At 40.9% G+C, this 21,294-nt stretch overlaps 1 protein-coding gene across 34 annotated transcripts in view; it reads right to left on the bottom strand.

Moving 5' to 3' along the window:
* NRXN1 (neurexin 1) overlaps positions 1-21,294 on the bottom strand; it is a 2,145,734-nt gene that overhangs the window by 422,217 nt on the left and 1,702,223 nt on the right. For all 34 annotated transcript variants that reach the window (XM_082249472.1, XM_082249474.1, XM_082249501.1 and 31 more), the window contains one exon: positions 8,676-8,857. In XM_082249472.1, the coding sequence (XP_082105598.1) occupies positions 8,676-8,857 (182 nt within the window). The remainder of the gene's footprint in view (positions 1-8,675; positions 8,858-21,294) is intronic.

Genomic DNA, 21,294 nt, shown 5'->3' on the forward strand with positions numbered 1-21,294 from the left:
GTGGATCCTCCACTGACACAGATTCCCCTGTGGATCCTCCACTCACATCGATTCCCCTGTGGATCCTCCACTGACACTGATTCCCCTGTGGATCCTCCACTGACACCGATTCCCCTGTGGATCCTCCACTGACATGGATTCCCCTGTGGATCCTCCACTGACACCGACTCCCCTGTGGATCCTCCACTGACACCGATTCCCCTGTGGATCTACCACTGACACTTATTTCCCTGTGGATTATTGATGCTCATGCGGGATTTTATCTTAACTTTGGTGAGTGAGTTTCTGGATTGTAATCAATTTTATACCGAATGTATTACACTATGAAGTGTCTTTCTATCTATGTTGGAATGTTATATCCATTGAGGGCCATATGAAGTGGAATCTGCCTAAGGGTGGAAGAGAGTTGCTGTTCAATCAATTGGATTCGGTAACAAGTGCAATCGACCACTGTATGTAGTGGTCCACTCTGGATGGAACATTACATCCATTGAGGGCCGTATGAAGTGGAATCTTTCCTAAAGGTTGAAGAGTGCTGCTGTTCGATTGATTGGATTCTATAACAAGTGCATTCGACCACTGTATGTAGTGGTCCACTTTGGATGGTAAGAGACAGTGTGTGTATATCTGTCGGTGGAGGATCTCTCACAAGATTTATTATTTTGGATCCCACACCTATTTGACTCTTTCTATTGAATTTCACGGACTCTTTGTTAGTTTTATATGTTTTTCTTATAGCTAAGTAGTTCTCAATCAGAAGAGTAAATGTTGTCCTTTAAATGCAATGAAAGCTTTTCCTGCTTTGATCTTGCATACGCTGTGCTGTTATCAATAAGATATACTGAAAATGTTGGACATACAAAACAAAAACCTTGGGTTTTGAGAAGCTATAATTTGCAAGTTAACTGTTTTCTTGTTAAAATGCTTTCTTTTTTTTTTTGCTTTTTTGCTTTTTTTTTGTAATGATGCCAAAAACAAATCATGCAGCCTTCAACGGAAGATAAATGATTGAAGTACCTGTGGGCAGCTTAAATACTGCTAGTGTTGGAGTCATAATATCAGCCTATTGGCTGCAAGCCCACCAGAACCTTTCATAGAGTATTCAGCTTCAGGAGGAAACCTGTATTCAAATTCCACCCCTAAAATCTGTTATAGGAATGGCAAGTGAATAACAGGTACAAAGAACACTTTAGTAATGGGTGAGCACAAGGGTAATCCTAGCCACAATGTGTTCTACATTTTTATTTTTAAAATAATTCAAATTTGGATCTTTCTTTGTTTTTTCTGGTCTTTTAGTTTCATCTGAAAGTCAAATACAGCGTTCATTGATGCTGTTGAAACGTAATTTTGATTAGTGGTCTCCAAACTGTAGCCCGGGGGCCTTATTAGGCCCTTTGTTTCCCTTTATCTGGCCCTTGGCATACTATTCCTCCCACTGACACCAATAATGGGCATTATTCCTCCCACTGACACCAATAATGGGCATTATTCCTCCTACTGACACCAATAATGGGCACTATTCCTCCCACTGACACCAATAATGGGCGCTATTCCTCCTACTGACACCAATAATGGGGCAGTATTCCTCCCACTGACACCAATGATAGGGCACTATTCCTCCCACTGACACCAATGATAGGGCACTATTCCTCCCACTGACACCAATGATGGGGCATTATTCCTCCCACTGACACCAATAATGGGCATTATTCCTCCTACTGACACCAATAATGGGCATTATTCCTCCCACTGACACCAATAATGGGCACTATTCCTCCCACTGACACCAATGATGGGGCATTATTCCTCCTACTGACACCAATAATGGGCACTATTCCTCCCACTGACACCAATGATGTTTTACCTGCCTTATGTTGTTGCTTTTATCTACTAGGGTATCAATAAATTACTTCTGGTCTCCTAAACATTTGTTTGGTGCTCTGTCTGGTTCATTTAAAATTAGACTTTCCCAGAAGCAGCAGTAAAACTTAGGGTAGGTAAGTAAGAATAAGCATCTGCAGGGGCAGCATTAAAGTCAACCTAGCAAATTACAGGCACACTTTTAAGTTAACTTGTAGTAAATTTAAACCTCATAAAAAGACCAAGGGGTTAACTACAGGTAGGGCCGTTTGAAGGAATTTGGGGGCCTCAAGCAAAATGGACATGGAGGCCCCCCTGCCCCCCCCCCACCCGCACACACGCAAAGCCTACAGGAACCACAGCATAGCCATACAGTTTAAGTATATATATATATATATATATATGAGATAGATAGATAGATAGATAGATAGATAGATAGATAGATAGATAGATAGATAGATAGATAGATAGATAGATAGATAGATAGATAGATAGATAGATAGATAGATAGATAGATAGATAGATAGATAGATAGATAGATAGATAGATAGATAGATAGATAGATAGATAGATAGATAGATAGAGATATAATAAAGAAAGAAAGAAAGAAAGGAGAGAGAGAGAGAGGAGGGGGACAGATAAACAAAAAGAGACATAGGAAGACTACGATTAGAAGGGAGATAGAAAAAAAAAAGAAAGAAGTTTTCAGACCTGTCGGCACTCGGCAGATGTAGAAGCAGAGGGTCCTAGCAGCTACTCACCCTGATGCTATCTGCTCCTCACTCATCCACACCTGCTGCAGGAATTTTAATTGCATTTAGAGCCCTGCTATCCGTATACAGTAGGAGCTGTCAGTTTGCACTGTCCATGGGCTGGTCCATACTCTGCATAAAGTCTACCTGGTAGGCCAGGTATCTCTCTTGTGTCTGCAGATCTTATCAGACTTTTTACAAACCTGTTGAGGCAGAGAGGGGCCCCCTTGAGGGAGATCCCGATAACAGTGTCATTGCACTTTACTGCATTGATGATCAAAGGGGCGCTCACAGCCTTACAGAGTGTTGTTGCATTTATTCTTAACCAGTCGTTGTCTTGGGGCCCCAGGCTAGCTCGGGGCCCCAAGCAATTGCTTGGTTTGCCTGCCTTGTAGCAACGGGCCTGACTACAGGAACCTGCATGGCTTCAAACATTTAGCTATGTAAAAATGGAGGAGCTCCTATTGAAAAAGTCACCATGCAGTTCTATTGTTATAACTCTTGCCCCCCCCCCCCCCCCCAATACATCTCCTAATGCAATATGGGCCCAGTTGACCAACAGAAACATTGATCTGTTTGGAAAGTAGTTTTGGTTTGGGATTTACATATTAAGCACCCCATGCTTTCTACGTCATGCAGGAGGATGACTGAAGGTACTTGCAGATACCTCTAGCTGACAACATTTGATTGCCAGGTTGAGCTTTACTAAAGGGAAGCTTTAAATGCTTTTTTTTATTTTTTTTCTTTCATTTGAAAAGTAATGGAACGTTATCAGAAAGAGCTCTGAAAAAGGTCTCATTTTTATTATACTCCACAGAATGACTGGATTTATCAGATTGTCATACGTAGACACAATAAAAGACAACCCATGAGATCCAGACAAAAGAATCTGTCAGTGGAACTCAAGAGCTATGTGAGATTTTCCAAATCCCGAAGATGAAAATCTTGAATTATTGACTGTAGACTTATTTATTTAATAGTGACAAAAGCTTACATGAAAATGTGTTGCCCAGGCTAGTTAACTAGACTTTCCATAAAGCAAGAGTGTTCTGAATCAACATTTACTACAGGGACAGCTGAACGGCACGGTTTGTAACCTTGACTAAGCCTCGCTTGGAAGGAGGAAACACACCAAGTTCTCTGATCATCACGTTTATCTCACACTCTAACTTTAAATCACACTTTTCTCATTCTGCGCTGTTAGATGGTCCAGAGGAGCAACTTCAGAATCCCTTTTGGGAGGAATAACACAATCACAAACCTTTCGAAGCGGGCTGGAATGGGAAATAAACAAATACGGATCTGAAAACTTGAAATCTCCAAGCTGTCCGGAGGGAACTCAACATTCACTAAACCATTTATCTCAAAAATATAATCTAAACATGAATACATAGCCAGAGAGCATAGGAGTTACAAGGTAGATTCTTTATCCCACGTATGTTATGTATATACCAAGAAAGAAAAAGAAAACACAGCTATATATTATAGGTATATTTATTTTACTTTACATGAGTGGTTTCAATCTTTGTACTCGTATAATTGTTGAACGAGAACCTTTATGTTTAACCACTTTACCCCCGCTCACTGTGCCTCTACTGCGGCACAGTGGCTCGTTCCCTACGTCGCTGGACTCCTCCCCTTGTGGGCGGCGCTCGTGCGCCGCCGGAGGCTCGCTTCCGCTGTATTCAGTCACAGCGGGAGTCGGGCCAGGGGAGGAGCAGCGGCGATCGCCGCTGCTCTTCCCCGATCGTCGGGGAATCGAGTTTGGAGATCCGCCCGCTTGTGTAAACAAAGCGGGCGGATCTCCTAAGTGACAGAGTGCAGGGTACAGCATAGCTGAACCTGTGATCTGTCCCTGTGTCACTCATTCACCTCCCCCCACACACACGTTAGTAAGCACCATGCATACATTAACCCCTCCCTCTCCAATAAAATTAACCCCTTCCCTGCCAGTGTCATTTTTACAGTAACAGTGCATATGTATAGCACTGATTACTGTAGTAATGTCACTGGTACCCCCAAAAGTGTCAAAAATGTCAGTCAAGGGTCCGATCTGTCCGCCGCAATGTCGCAGCCCCGCAAAAAAAATCGCAGATCGCCGCCATTACTCATTAAAAAAAACACATCAAAAATGACAGAAATCTTTCCCTTAGTTAGTAAACGCAATAACGTATGCGCAAACCAATCAAAATACGCTTATTGTGATTTTTTTTACCAAACATAGGTAGCAGAAAACAAATTAGCCAAAAATTTAAAAAAATTTAGATTTTTACATTTTTGGGGGGGGGGGGGGGGAATTTCATATAAAAAAATGTGAAAAATATTGTTATTTTTTCAAAATTTACGCTCTTATTTTGTTTATAGCGCAAAAAGTAAAAATCGCGCACAGGTGATCAAATACCACCAAAAGAAAACTCTGTTTGTGGGAAAAAAAGGACGTAAATTTCGTTTGGGTACAGCGTCGCACGACCGCGCAATTGTCAGTTAAAGTTGCACAGTGCCGAATCACAAAAAGTGGCCTGGACGTAAGACAGCAAAATCCTCCGGTGGTAAAGTGGTTAAAGGGCACCTGTGCCCATACTATGGACATTAAAGTATTCCTATATTCTTAAAGTAGAACTAAAGGCAGATGTGTTTTATTTGTTTTTTTTTTTTCATTTTGGATAAAATAGGGGATATATAACCCCTGTTATTTATTTATTTTTTCTTTTTTTGCTATCTTTGTCCCAGTGGGGATATTTCCCTTCACTTCCTGTTCTATAATCAAAACAAGAAGTGAGAGTAATTCCCTCCAAATTGAGGGGATCCTTGGTTGTCACCACGGTCCCCTAGAACAACTGTCCCCATTGGAAGAGTTCCCCTCTATTCCTGTTCTGGTGACAAACCAAAATTTAGGATTTGCTTTCTCTTCCTGTCTCAGGGACAATTATAAATGGGACAAATAGAAGAGGGGAATCTCCGTACCAGGGGCAAGGACAGCAATAAAACCCTGACAGTTGTTCTTTTCCTTCTTCACTCTTTCTAAAACTAAAAAAAGTTGCCTTTAGTCATACTTTACTAAGAAGCTTTAAAACTATCTTGGCCATTTCTCAACAATGCCTATAGCTACATAGGTGAATGAGGGCTTTTTTAAAAGTGCTTTTACAGCTTGTTCAGAATACACAAACTATTTTTTGTTTTATTGGTTACAGTCTGGGCGCAGCTTTATTATTAAACTACTCCAGGTTTTTAATAATATCTACTTAGCTTTGTTGAAATGCAAAATAGTATCCCAGTTCAAATACCTAACCTCCATTTGCTTGCTAGGGACACTGGGAGGTATTTACTAAAGGCAAATAAGCTGTGCATTCTACAAGTGCAGTTCCTCCAGATCTTTGTAAATGAGGTAAAGCCTAATTTGGCAAAGAATACCCAATCACGTGCAAGGAAAATAAAGAAAAAAATAGCAATTTTGTTTGCATGTGATTGGATGATGACAGTCAGCAGAGCTGCTGCTCATTTACTAAGCTCTGGAGCAACTGCTGCTCTTGCAGTGTGCAACTGCACTTTGCAATGTGCAAAGTCTGCTTGCCTTTAGTAAAACAACCCCTTTGCATAACTTCCAACAGTCCTGGATTCCGCAGCACAGTCCTATAATTTTAGCAAAATCCCAGTGTCCCCCAAATACAGGCTGCGTCTCCAATGACCAGCCCAGCCATGGTGCTAGCGAACAAGATTAATCCAATATCTCAAACAGCATGGTATCTGGCTCCCTTTAGTTGAGAGATTTACATTTGTATGGTCCTGCCCAAGTAAAGCACTTGGTAAGTCAACATGCAGGATGTTCAAAAGTGGTGAAACGCCAACAAGCATTATGTGGGTGCTCTTTACACAAGAAGGGGCTAGGGATGCTCCAAAAAGAGTGGCCTCAGTCTGCTCCCTGCCTTGGTTACTTTTGCAATTCAGACACTGTAGAAATGTAGGCTCAGACAAAGTGTTAGCTCTTTGTCCATATTCTGTTTTTATTTTTATTTATTTTTTCTTACCGACAATCCTTTGTTTTTTTTTTTTGGTTGTACATAGTTAAGGAGTATATTGTGAGCACAAGGCATAGGTGGGCAGTATGTGCTTCACAAGCTTAGACTATATTTACCCATGTTTCTTTAGGCCACGCCCAATGCCTAGCCCAGTTTAGCCACATTCACTTTTTGCTAACATGCTGCATGTATTCTTCATTACAGGTTGTCCCTCTTTCCCAGATTCTGATGTTGGGAGGTATGCTACTCCCAGGGCTACTGGGGCAGGGGTGGCATTCATAGTCATACTGTTTACAGTCAAGCACATTGTCCCATGTACAATAAAAGGGTTCAGGTATCTTGCCTTGATGCCTGAGAACAGCCAATGCAATCTCCATTGATGGAATTAGTGCAGTATAGGTCACCATCTTTCTCCTTACACCAACAAATCAATTGCTAGCAAAGGAGTGCAATAATGTGATGATCTGTCTTTTCTTCTAAGGCAGGGGTCAACAAACTATGGCCCATGGACTACATCCGGCCTGCTACAATATTTTATCTGGCCCACATCTAGCGTCAGTGGCATATCCTTATGCTGAGGCTTGACTGAGGATTAAAGTTAGCAGAAGCTGCCTATGGTCTCCGCTTCAACCTCCCACCCCCCACCCTCCATATAACAGGAAACTCTCAAGAGGGCACTGATGTAATGGAAACACTGATGGGGACCCTGATGTAAGGAGGGCTCTTTTGGGGATGCTGATGTAAGGGGGACTTTGATGGGGACCTGATGTAGAGGAGGGACTTGATGGGGACTATGACGTAAGGTGGACTATGATGGGGGCCCTGATGAAGGGGGAGCGCTTAACCTGTATAGGGATTCTAATGAGGACCCTGATGTAAGGGGGACTTTGATGGGGATCTAATGTAGAGGAGGGCCTTGATGGGGACTATGATGTAAGGTGGACTATGATGGGGACCCTGATGAAGGGGGAGCACTTAACCTGTATAGGGACTCTAATGAGGACCCTGATGTAAGGGGGACTTTGATGGGGATCTGATGTAGAGGAGGACCTTGATGGGGACTATGATGTAAGGTGGACTATGATGGGGACCCTGATGAAGGGGGAGAGCTTAACCTGTATAGGGACTCTAATGAGGACCCTGATGTAAGGGGGCCTTTGATGGGGATCTGATGTAGAGGAGGGCCTTGATGGGGACTATGATGTAAGGTGGACTATGATGGGGACCCTGATGAAGGGGGAGCGCTTAACCTGTATAGGGACTCTAATGAGGACCCTGATGTAAGGGGGACATTGGTTGGGATTTTTTTCAGCCAACAAATGTTTGTAAAATGTACGATGTGGCCCTCATACTGAAAAGGTTTGGAAACCTATGCTCTAGGTCAGTGATGGCAAACCTTGGCACCCCAGATGTTTTGGAACTACATTTCCCATGATGCTCAACTACACTGCAGAGTGCATGAGCATCATGGGAAATGAAGTTACAAAACATCTGGAGTGCCAAGGTTCACCATCACTGCTCTAGGTCTAGGAGATGATTCCAGGTGTACTGAGGCAGACTAAATGAATGTCCGCTTAAATATTTTCTTCCCCTAGAAGAGGTAGTGGTAGAAAGGGTAGCAAAACTGAGCTTGGCCCAGGGAGTGCAGAATGTATAAATCCAACCCTGAATTTGAGCACTGAAGCCCAGCTGCATTCAACCTCAAAACCCCCCAGGTTTGCTTTTCCCCTTTAAATAGATAACCTTTTTAGTCTTGTTAAAATGGAGGAACTCCAATATCCTTTCCCCTAACATCTGGCATCTGATATGACCTTCTCAGTGTGGCTTATAATAAGCACGCTATAGATGTGCATCTTTAAAAGCTGCAGGGACCTAATCATTTTACCTTCATTTGTATACATCTCAGGAGGTAAGTCATGGCTGGCTCCTTAATCAAATCAGACATTAGCTGACTGGCACATCAATTCTAAATCCTTAAGCCCAGCCACAGTACATTAGACAGACACAATGTAGCAATGCTGTAGGAAATAAATGTTTTATCACTTACTATGTGCAGCTCTAGGTAGTCCCCGAGTCCTGTAGAGCTGTCCACTCTAACCAATACTGCTTCTTTTTGTACCGTGCTAAACCCTATCGCCAGTCTGTCTGCCCGTGTGCTAGGCCGATCGTTCGGGGGCCACGTGTATGTTATCTGTCCTCCTCCTTTACTAAAAATATACGTTGTTCCAGCTGAAAGAAAGAGAAAGAAGAAAATATATATTCAGCTACATAAACATATCACCACAAAATTCAAATATTCCATTAAATTGTAATTTGGAACCATAAAGAAGTATTAAAAACTATTCCTGAATGAAGAACTGTCTGTGCTGCTCATGCAGGTTGGAAAATGAGAATCTGATTGGTGGCTAAAGGAAATGCTATCAATTTTTTTTGCTCACCAACTGTGATTGTTCTAGTGCAGGTTTGAACCTAGTTACTATAGAGATCACTTTTTCTTTCTGATATATTGATAAATGTTGCACAATATAATATCTGTTGTTTGCGACATAGCAGCTTTTTTGAGAAACAATCATTTTGAACCCTATATTCGCCAAGAATGATACAATGTGTAAGAACAGGGGTGCTCTATTTCTCAAGGCCCAACTCTGTGATGGTTAAAAATATCAAAACTCACTCCTTAGTGAGAACTCGTATATTGGCTGGACTAAGCAGAGTAACAGGTCTCCTTGACAGTAAACACCAGGTGGACTTTTTAATCCTGTGTCCTTCCACCATTCCAATTCAAAACTTGTTGAGGACCAGGGCTTTTTTTTCAGTGGAAACACAGGGGAATGCAATTCTGGCACCTCTAGCACTGAATGTATGTAATTGAAAGGAGTTTAGGGTCTATTGATGCTAACTGCAGGGGGATCTATTGTTGCTGGACGGGGATCAATTTTTGTGGGGTGTCTATTGTTCCTCAAGAGGTCTAGTGTTGTTAGTTTGGGATCTACAGTTGCTGTGGTGGGTCTTCTGTTGCTGGGGGTCAGTTGTTACTGGGAGGGATTTAGTGATGCTGGCTGCAGGGAAATATGTTGTTGTTGCTGGGGGTCTATTGTTGCTTGAGGAGGGGGCATTTTGTTGTGGGTGATCCATTGTTGCTGGTGGGGTCTGTTGTTGCTGGCTGCTGGAGAGCCTATTGGTGCTGGTTGCAGAGGGATCTGTTATTGCTGCTAGGGATCTTTTGTTGCTGGGGGAGGGGTATTTTGTTGCAGATGGTCTATTATTGCTAGGGGGGTATATTGTTGCTGGCTGCATGGGATCTATTTTACTGCTTTTCTTGTTATCATTAACAAATTCTATACAAATTACTTAGTACCACAATTGTTACTTGGTTCTGTATTCTCTAAAAGGGGCAATACTAGGAGGTGGGTAGGGGGTGGAACCAAGGAATGGTGCAGGAGGTGGGTAGGGGGTGGAACCTAGGAATGGTGCAGGAGGTGGGTAGGGGGTGGAAAAAGGAATGGTGCAGGAGGTGGGTAGGGGGCGGAGACAAAGGGTGAATAGGAAAGGGGGAGTGCACCTATTGTGTGAGAAAAAAAGCCCTGTTCAGGACCATGCTTGTGACAGCTTGGGCCTGCCAATTGACAACTTAGCGAGCATTTACTAGAAGTAAGGGGAGTGTTATATGTTTCTACATACCTAGAAGTTCCAGTGTTATATCTATGGTGATGGATCAAGTGGAGGAGGGAGTGCAGGTAAGTGTTAGTTCCTTCTAGTGTATGCTGTCAAGCAAATCTTTTACTTGGTTAGTTGAGGCAAGCAATAAGTATAAAAAAGCTACCTAGCGTAGCCTTAAGAACTTACACTCTAATTGGATACTAAGAAAAAGAGCAATGCACCACTGTTCAATTCATGCTGTGGTTAAATTTAATACATGGACAAATCGCATGCATATAGAGACAAACATATATTATTACTTACAGTGGCACATGCACATATACTCATATAGTGTTGATCCTTATTATGCAGAACCAAATAATGGGCAATGTAAAAGGAAACAGCATTTATCCAATAGTCATGTCCCACCAAAGGCAGGGCAGACAAATACTGCCTGACTTAGGACTCACCCCAGCTGGTGACTGGACAGAGAAAGAGCAGCAGCACCCTGACGAAGTCATCTCTTTGCTCTGATCAGCTCAGAGTGCTGCTTTCCCCACTTCCAGTGCTTTTATGCAGAGAAAAACGTAGGCTAATATCAAAACAGGTCAGGGTACAATGGCTAGGCTTGTTGAATTCCAGGGAATCTTACCATCAAACTGCTACTCTATAAAGAAATACTGCCTAACCTAGAACTCCCCCCAGCCTGTGACTGGGCAGAGAATGAGCAGCGGCACACTGATGAAGTCATCTCTTTTCTCTGATCAGCTCAGAGTGCTGCTTTTCCCTCTTACAGTTCTTTTATGCAGAGGAAAATGTAGGCTAATATTTAGACAGATTCAGGTGCTCTGGCTACGGTTGTGGAATTCCAGGGGATCTTACCATCAAACTGCTCCTACATAAAGAAATACAGCCTAACCTAGGACTCACTCCAGCCTGTGACTGGACAGAAAATGAGCAATGGCACACTGATGAGGTCATCTCTTTGCTCTGATTGGCTCAGAGTCCTGCCTGCCCCCTTCCAGTGCTGCTGTACAGGGGATAAATGTAGGCTAATACTATGACAGATTCAGGTGCTCAGGCTAAGTTTGTGGATTTCCAGGGGATCTTACCATAAAGCTGCCCTTCTGCAACGGCAGGCATACAACATATAAATACAGTCTGACCTAGGACCTGCACCAGCCTGTGATTGCATAGTATAGGGCAGCAGCAGACTGATGAGGTCATCTCAGAGTGCTGCAGCACCAGCCTGTGATTGGATAGGAGCAGGAGCAGACTGATGAGGTCATCTCAGAGTGCTGCGGCACCAGCCTGTGATTGGATAGGAGCAGCAGCAGACTGATGAGGTCATCTCAGAGTGCTACGGCACCAGCCTGTGATTGGATAGGAGCAGTAGCAGACTGATGAGGTCATCTCAGAGTGCTGCGGCCTCAGCCTGTGATTGGATAGGAGCAGTAGCAGACTGATGAGGTCATCTCAGAGTGATGCGGCACCAGCCTGTGATTGGATAGGAGCAGAAGCAGACTGATGAGGTCATCTCAGAGTGCTGCGGCACCAGCCTGTGATTGGATAGGAGCAGCAGCAGACTGATGAGGTCATCTCAGAGTGCTGCGGCACCAGCCTGTGATTGGATAAGAGCAGTAGCAGACTGATGAGGTCATCTCAGAGTGCTGCGGCACCAGCCTGTGATGGGATAGGAGCAGTAGCAGACTGATGAGGTCATCTCAGAGTGCTGCGGCACCAGTCTGTGTTTGGATAGGAGCAGTAGCAGACTGATGAGGTCATCTCAGAGTGCTGCGACACCAGCCTGTGATTGGATAGGAGCAGTAGCAGACTGATGAGGTCATCTCAGAATGCTGCGGCTATTTCCTCCAGTTTAAGTGCTGCTGTGCAGGGGATGCATGTAAGCTAATATGAAGACAGATTTGAGTGCTCAGGTTAGGTTTACATCCAGTGGCATTTATTGAATAAAATTATGTATTAAATATGCTATAATACAGATCTCATTGCTGTTAGTTACTGAGCTACATAAATATACTGCTGTGCTTCATATTCCATTCAAAGTGAGAAATGACATGCAAAGGCAAAATAAAGAAAAAAAATCATGTAAGTGATGGACCGCTGAGTATAGAAAATATCTGTATCTAGCATTTTATTTGTTGCATTTGTTTGGACATCTAAAAGCTTCTTCAAACCCTTATTCTTCCATATTTTCAAATAGATTTAACCTGCATCAGCACATCACTTGTCACTCCATTTTGGTTTTTTTTTGTTTTGTTTTTTTATTCTTGCTATGACACACCATTAAGGTGAGTTGCCATAGCAATACATGGAGATATTGCCTTTTTGATGTGCCTTGGGGATGACTGGAACGAAGAATTCAGATAACTTCGGCTACATTTGTAGCTCAGCTCAGATATTTTCTAGAAGTATGATTTTCACTTTCTGGTTGCATTGATCCTTTCTAATGCTTTCTTTTTTATTTTAATGCAAATGCTTTATAAGAACCAATCCTAAAAGAGCGCCCATAGCAAAGAATATATTGCAAAGGAGGAAAGGAAGCTAGTCAATCTTGTTGATTTGTATTCATTTAGAACAGTTTTAGTAGATTTGGAAGAACGGTGCAGAAGGTTCACCCTCTAATTTATTCAAGTTTAATTTCAGACAAATAGCTAAAGACACAATTGAAGTAAAATTGTGGAATCAGTTTTATCTGCCAAAGATTTGGATATGTTTTGCCAACCATTCCTAGATTTACTCAGCAGAGCCACGTTAGCGACTTTTTCTATTGTCGTTAAAGTGGACCTTCACCCAAAAAGGAAAGCACAGCTCTTCTTTCTACATCAGCCTCTAAAGGCACATTCACACAGGCAACCAGGGGGCAGTAAAAGCAGGAGGTTAAGCTGCAGTTTTACAGTGCCCAGAATAGCCACCTCAACTAAGCAACTCTTCTGTTCAGGGCTGTACCCATGCAGTGGTCACAACGCTTTGCTTCATGGCCTCAGCAAAAGCTAAAACGGCATGCTGCTTTTTTCATCATTACCAAACATGGTCCACTCATGTGAATGGAGCCCCCACCTGCAATTCACACTGTTGTGGTGAAATAGTTTGACATTTCAAGGATTAAAGTGGATGTAAACCCCATTCATGAAATTTGACCTGGGCACATATATCTATAGTGTTTACTTATCTCTCTCCAAAGCCCTAAGGACCATGTCTTTCTGCTGCTCCGTTCCTCTGTTATCAGTATTATAACTTCTGACAAGTTCTTCAACACAGGAGATAAAAGCAGCTGAAATTAGTGTCGGGGTGGGTGCATAGGGAGAGATTAGCAAAGAGCTGGCTTATTCACTGCATGTGACAAAATGTGCTTTGTCAAAATGGTTTTGATGATTGTTACAAAGCATGCTTAGTCGTGTGAAACGCGACATCCTTTTGTCCCCTGCTGTATGCCTGTGACATCCTGTGCTTGTTTTTTACATCTCTCCAATAAATCATCATTGCATCCTATGGGAAGTGCAGCCATTCCTCTTTCATTTGTTCATGTTGTCTGCAGCAGTGGCGCAGGGCATGCACCCCAGCAGGAGTTCATTCATCTGTAGCCCAATAGATCCACCTGGAGCAGCAATATCTGGCCATACATATACCAGGGTCTATACTCCTGGGGGGGGGGGGGGGGAATACAAGATCACATGATTATAGAGTTTGAATGTCACAGTGGTCCATTGGTTCCCAATTATTACTAGAGCCAGTAGTTGTCAATGACACCTTAGTCACTGTACTGGGAGCACATGGTGAGCACACTCATAGCATTGAAGCCTCACCCTCCCATGGAGGCATATGTGTGCCATGTAGGCGTTAAGGCTCATCCTCTTTGCCGTTGCACATATGTTTTACATGGGTGGCATAAGCTTATGGAAACTCTAAAACACTCATGTCAACTTTCCACACAATTTCATTCATACCATTGTTTTTGTGCTGCTTTTCAAATAATAGAGACACACCATATGGAGTACCATCCAGTAATATGGCTTGTTTGCATTATTTATTATTTACTAACATTATGATATTACTATCATTTTAGTAATCCTTTGTAGAAGAAACTATAGATCTATTTTCTATAGGATTCTGAATAATGTAAATTGTTCCTTTCAATTGCATGATGCTTGTTTGCTATGCTCGGCTCAATGTTACTTTAGGAAGATATCTCTCATCTGCTTGTTTGTCTATTGATGTGTGTGGTGCCCTCGTTGAACATTTAACACAGCACAACAATAAGATATTAAATACTGAGATGGAGCTTGAACTGAGGTTCAACACGATTAGCAGAGAGGAAGTTGAAAGCCCAGCAATTAAAAATACCAAATTAAATCTGCAAAAAACACTGTTAATATTATATTTGGATGTACTGATGATACATGAAAATAAAAATTATCATTCCAACTTTTCTGTTGATATTTTTGGATGGTAATGAATTTAACCTCCTAGGCGGTAATCCCGAGCGTGACTCGGGGTTGGTTTTTCATATCAGGAGCGGTAACCCCGAGTCACGCTCGGGGTGGATTGCAGAGAGCGCAGCGGTGTTCTCTTACCTTATCCTGGCGATCCAGCGATGATCTCTCATTGCTGTGACCGCCAGCCGAGAGTCCCGCCGCTCCTCCGTCGGTCTCCGTCGCTCTGATCACTTCCTAGTTCCGTTCCCTGCAGCAGCAATGCTGCATGGGAGCGGAACTAGGGAGGGAAATTCAAAAAAAAAAAAAAAACGTTGCACAAAACACAAAACACATTTTATATTATATATATATATATATATATATATATATATATATATATATATATATATATATATATATATATGCATATATATATATATATATATATATATATATATATATATATATATATATATATATATATATATATATATATATGCATATATATATATATATATATATATATATATGCATATATGTATATATATATATGCATGTATATATATATATACACCGGTATATATATATATATATATATATATATATATACACCGGTATATATATATATATATATATATATATATATATATATATATATATGTATATATATATATATATATATATATATATATATATATGCACACACACATATATCTATATATAATATATAATGCATGAATTATAATCTAATCAATAATATAATTTTATTATATATATTATATATTAAATAATAAAATAATATTATTGATTCGATTATAATTCATGTGTTTCAAATTTATCACATCTGAGATGTCTACTAGACTCTTGTTTTGGTCAGGTTTAAGTCAGTAATTACTAAGAATTGTAGGCCTATAATACATAACGCCAAATTTCCATGAAAAGAATTGTACCGCTTTTGGTATGTAATTCCTGACAGAATCATACCGCCAGGGAGGTTAAAGGGTAATTCCATTTTAGTGGAAAGAAACCCAGCAAATAAAAAAATAATACAGCATATATAATTGCTTCACAAGCCATATTGCAATTGTATCCTAAAAAAATGACCTTTCCTTTTCAGTCTGCAGCTGCTGTAAGTTTCTGCAAAATGCAATGCAGTACGGCACCCTGGAGGCAATCTGTACACTGTTGGCATACAGAATACAATTCCCCCCCCCCCCCAGAAAATTATTTTTCTGCTTGTGTGATTGGCTCACTGATTTTCCCAGAAATCTGCATTATGATGCAATGCACATGTTAGGTATCCTCTGCAATAGGAAATTCAGCTTTGGTAAGATACTCACTAAAGGTTAAATACTCCTAAAGGGATGCAGACCCTGCAGCTTTCTTTATTAGAACATTGAGAGTGCAACAGGTGATTATAATGAACCAGACTCTCTCATTCAGAATCAGTCTGCAATGGACATGGTGAAACAAATAGCTATTTCTCCAGAGCAACAAAAGGCTGGAATCTTCTTAAAAGTTTGTTAATATTCTTGAAATTTACTTTTATCACCCAGAGGGGATTGTTTTTTACTCATCAAATGGGGAGTTACTCCTTAAGGAAATCTCCACTTTCATTAAAAAAAATATATAAATGGTATTGTGACGTCAGCTCATTTATATTTATTTATATATATATATATATATATATATATATATATATATATATATATATATATATATATATATATACACACACACCGTATCTCACAAAAGTGAGTACACCCCTCACATTTTTGTAAATATTTTATTATATCTTTTCATGTGACAATACTGAAGTAATTACACTTTGCTACAATGTAAAGTAGTGAGTGTACAGCTTGTATAACAGTGTAAATTTGCTGTCCCCTCAAAATATCTCAACACACAGCCATTAATGTCTAAACCGCTGGCAACAAAAGTAGATCCCTAAGTGAAAATGTCCAAATTGGGCCCAAATAGCCATTTTCCCTCCCCAGTGCCATGTGACACATTAGGGTTACAAGGTCTCAGGTGTGAATGGGGAGCATGTGTGTGAAATTTGGTGTTATCACTCTCACTCTCTCATACTGGTCACTGGAAGTTCAACATGGCACCTCATGGCAAAGAACTCTCTGAGGATCTGAAAAAAATAATTGTTGCTCTACATAAAGGTGTAGAGCAACATCTTTATGTAGAGCAACAAGGCTATAAGAAGATTGCCAAGACCCTAAAGCTGAGCTGCAGCACGGTGACCAAGACCATACAGCGGTTTAACAGGACAGGTTCCATTCAGAACAGGCCTCACCATGGTCAACAAAAGAAATTGAGTGCATGTGCTCATTGTCAGAGGTTGTCTTTGGGAAATATATGTATGAGTGATGCCAGCATTGTTGCAGAGGTTGAAGGGGTGGGCGGTCAGCCTGTTAGTGCTCAGACCATACACCGCATACTACATCAAATTGGTCTGCATGGCTGTCATCCCAGGAGGAAGCCTCTTCTAAAAATGATGCACAAGAAAGCCTGCAAACAGTTTGCTGAAGACACGCAGACTAAGGACAAGGATTACTGGAACCATGTTCTGTGGTCAGATGGTGTCAAGTGTGTGTGGCAGCGACCAGGTGAGGAGTACAAAGACAAGTGTGTTTTGCCTACAGTCAAGCATGGTGGTGGGAGTGTCATGGTCTGGGGCTGCATGAGTGCTGCCGCCACTGGGGAACTACAGTTCATTGAGGGAACCATGAATGTCAACATGTGGTGAGAGCACAACCAAGGTAAAAAGTTATATTCCCGGCACCTTTTTGAAACTGTTAAGTCAATGGATTTACTTATGCTTTAAAGTGAAACCTAAACGACAATAAAGACTATGCAAGGATAAAAAATCTGCAGCGTCACATTCAGCATCATATTTTTTTCTTTCTATCAAATTCTAAATAATTCAGCTGCAGTATGTACCGTGTTTGCACCTTTTTGAGCAAGGCTCTTTAAGCTTTAACACCGATATTTCATTTCTATTTAAAGGTGAGCCGGACACACTGTGCGTGACCATTAGTAGTCAGCTCATACAGCACAAATTTCAAAGTCAAAAGAAGAAAGCAGGCCCTGAGCCAAGTGACCTGAAACGTTGATAGACCCAATGGATCAATACGTACTAGCTCCCTGGATATGACATGTAACACCACAGCATCTGAGCACATCTACTTTTCAGGCAAGCTGCCATCCCGGTGTAAAGCCAAAGAATTTCCAAACATCTAAAGAAAAACCTTCATAGTCTCAAGAAATTTCACTTTGTTTTTTTTTTCACATAAGTCCGTGCGACATATGTAAGTGCTGCTGTAATTTGCATAGTCTTGTGGCCATATTTAGACTGGTAAACAAAAGCAGCTTTGTTACACAAGATGTGTCAGTTAGGACTACTGATCAATCAATGAAGCAAGGCCAAGTGGAATGGACATAGGGATCATAACATGAACATTTTACAAAACTCACAACCGAGAATATTATGCATCAGTCTTTTAAAACCTAACCCTGGGAAGCTTGAAAAATTATCCCTTTTGGTGGGGCTTCACCTGCAGTGCAAGGGTTAATTTTTCATTTAGTTTGAGGCAGTGTGTTTTTCACTTTAATTTACCTGATTATAATATACAGGATTCAAATAGAACCAACAATTTGCACAGCACTTTACAAAATGGAGGGAAACAGTACAGTTAAAATACAATTCAACACAAGGGGAAACAGGGGGCCCAGCTCGTTAGAGCTTACAATCTAAAAAGAAAGGTCAAATGATACAAAAGGTAATAACTGTGAAGGATGAGCTGATGGAGAAAGTAAACATTCAGTTTTTTAAATAGAGGCTGGTTAGGCTTCTATGAAGAGATGGAATTTTAGGGATTACCTAAAGGTCCTATCCATCTGATAGTTGGCCAGTTTGGGGTAAGGAGTTCCACAGGATGGGTGAGGCTCCTGAATACAAGCACGAGAAGAGGTGACAAGGTAGCTAAAGAGCAGGAGGTATTGGGAGGAGAAAAAAGAATGGATTGGTTGGCATGTTGAGACTAGTGCCAAGTAATAGAACAATTCTCCTGCTCTCGAGTATAACATAGGCCGGAGGGAAGAGAGATAATTCAAACCTGAGTGGACAAGTTTGTGGTCTTGCTGCCCCTCCAGAATCAAGGGTATCTGAAACCAACTAGGAGACAACAAAAAAGAAAAAAGGGCGCACGACCTAGTGCATTACCACTACAAATGTATTAAAAATATTAAAAAGTATATATTATACTCACAAAGCAGGTGTGTATAACCACACATCAATATGATACACATATAGTCTCCAAGGCAGCCAAGGAACCGCACTGTGCTGAATGGTATACAGTGTGCCGTATGGGGCTGCTGTGTCTAGGCTGATGCGTTTCAGGGGCGAACCCCCTTCCTTAGAGCCAAAAAAGAGTTGGGATTACCTAAAGGTTCTATCCACCTGATAGTTGGCCAGATTGGAGCAAGGAGTTCCACAGGATGGGTGAGGCTCCTCAATACAAGCATGAGAAGAAGTGACAAGGGATCTAAAGAGCAGGAGGCTTTGGGAGGAGCTAAAAGAATGGTTTGGTTGGCATGTTAGTGATGTAGCGGGGGGGGGGGCGAGTTGAGGACTGCTTTGTAGGCTGTTTTTAGTATTTTGAATTTTATTCATTGTGTGAGCCAATGGAAGGATTGGCAGAGAGGGGTAGCAGACACTGAAGAGTTGATAAGGTGAATGATTCTAGCAACAGCAGCATTCATGATGAACTGAAGGGGGCCAACGAGTAGTGAGTTGCAATTGTTAAGATGAAAGATAACCAGGGAGTGAATTAGAAGCTTTTTGGTGTCGTCTGAGATGTTAAGGCAGCAAGATTCTCCCTTGACAGATGATGCTATAGCTGTTGACTGCCCTTCAGTGTCATCATGTCCAATATGGGGCTATGAACTAGTCTTGATGAGGTCAGGACCTTATACTACTGGAGCATGTGGGAGAAAAAAGCTGTGGAGACCAATTTAACAGCACAGAGGAGTGGAGGACCAGGTAGGTAACTCTTCTCTTCTATGTCCCCTAGACCTAAATGAGCAATTGAGCCTTGCACTGCAGGGGCAGCCATACTGCAGGGGATACTTTTTAGGCTTCCTGGAGTTGGACTTCAATCCCAATCCAGCCTAAACGTTTGTTTGTAAGTCTTTGTCCCTTTTGAGATGTGTCTCTTCCTTTCCTCAGTGGCCACACAGGAAGTGAAGCAAAACCCTTTCCTGCTCTGCTAAACAAATCTGCTTATATTATTTGTGGCCCCGCTGAAAAAAAATCCCCCCCCCAATTTCCTAGAAGTCAGGATAGTCTCACAAATGGGCAGAGATGTATAGTAACGAAGTAGAACTACTTAAGTACTGTACTTAAGTACCGAAATGCGGTATCTGTACTTTCCTAGAGTAGAATTTTTTTCTCCTACTTCTACTTTTACTTCACTACATTTTTTCGATGATTTCGATACTTCTACTCAAGTATTTTTTTTTTGTGCTGCATAGTTACTCGTTACTTTTAAAAAAATTACCACTGCCAGAACAGTAGATGGCAGGTTGCATAAAGCTCAAAAAAATGTGTATAATGTCATTTGTAAATCAGCGCATACGAAAATAAAGGCTGTGTATAATAAAAGCTGCTATACCAAATATTTCCAATAAAAAGAAAATATGAAACAAACAAATAAATGGTGCTACAGCGCTTAAAGTGCATCAAGAAACTACTAACAAACACAGGTTAATCATTTGAATAAATCATTTGAAATAATAAAAACAATATGATGTTCATACTTTTGACTTATTTCTTTAATAACTACATAACACTGTACTTGTACTTCTACTTTCAGTACTTGAGTAGAAATTTTTTTTCAAAACTACTGGTACTTTTTACTTTTAGTACTTAAGTAGCAAATTTTTTGAAAAAACTACTTGCAATACTTAAGTAAAAAAAATGTTGAATACTTTAGTACTTCTACTTAAGTAACTTTTTCTGCGAGCACTTCCACTTCTACTCAAGTAATTTTTTGATCGAGCACTTGTACTTTTACTCAAGTAGAAATTTCGAGTACTTTATACAAGTCTGCAAATGGGGTAGCAATGAAAACCTGACAATGTTCTAATCCTGCCACAAAGTTATTACAAATATTTTGCCCGGCATTGGACTTTAATATATATAATCCCTGCAATCATTTCAGGGACACCTTTAAGAAAATACCAGAATGTCAGTTCCTGCTTGGCGATCATTTATTGTTTGGCATACTTTTTTCTGCATATAAATAAATGTCTTAGCTGAATATGGCTTCCTGATTTCGGGAGCATTATAAGCATTTAGAAACAAGTGTCCCCTAAGGACACAAAACAAAGTTTTCAGCACACAAAGCAGAAACTTTTTTGTTGTCACTAGTTTTAAGGTTGACATGGTCAATAAAATACAAAGTAATAGAGTATTTTCATGTAAACGACGTCCCCAAAGAACGCAGGAGAGCGGTGAACTGACACAGTTTTACAGTTTTCCTGCCCAGATGAGCTTTCTTTCCTACAAAATCTGCTCTTATC

The sequence above is a fragment of the Pelophylax lessonae genome, assembly GCF_965119305.1.
Source record: "Pelophylax lessonae genome assembly, chromosome: 3".
Classification (NCBI taxonomy): Eukaryota; Metazoa; Chordata; class Amphibia; order Anura; family Ranidae; genus Pelophylax; species Pelophylax lessonae.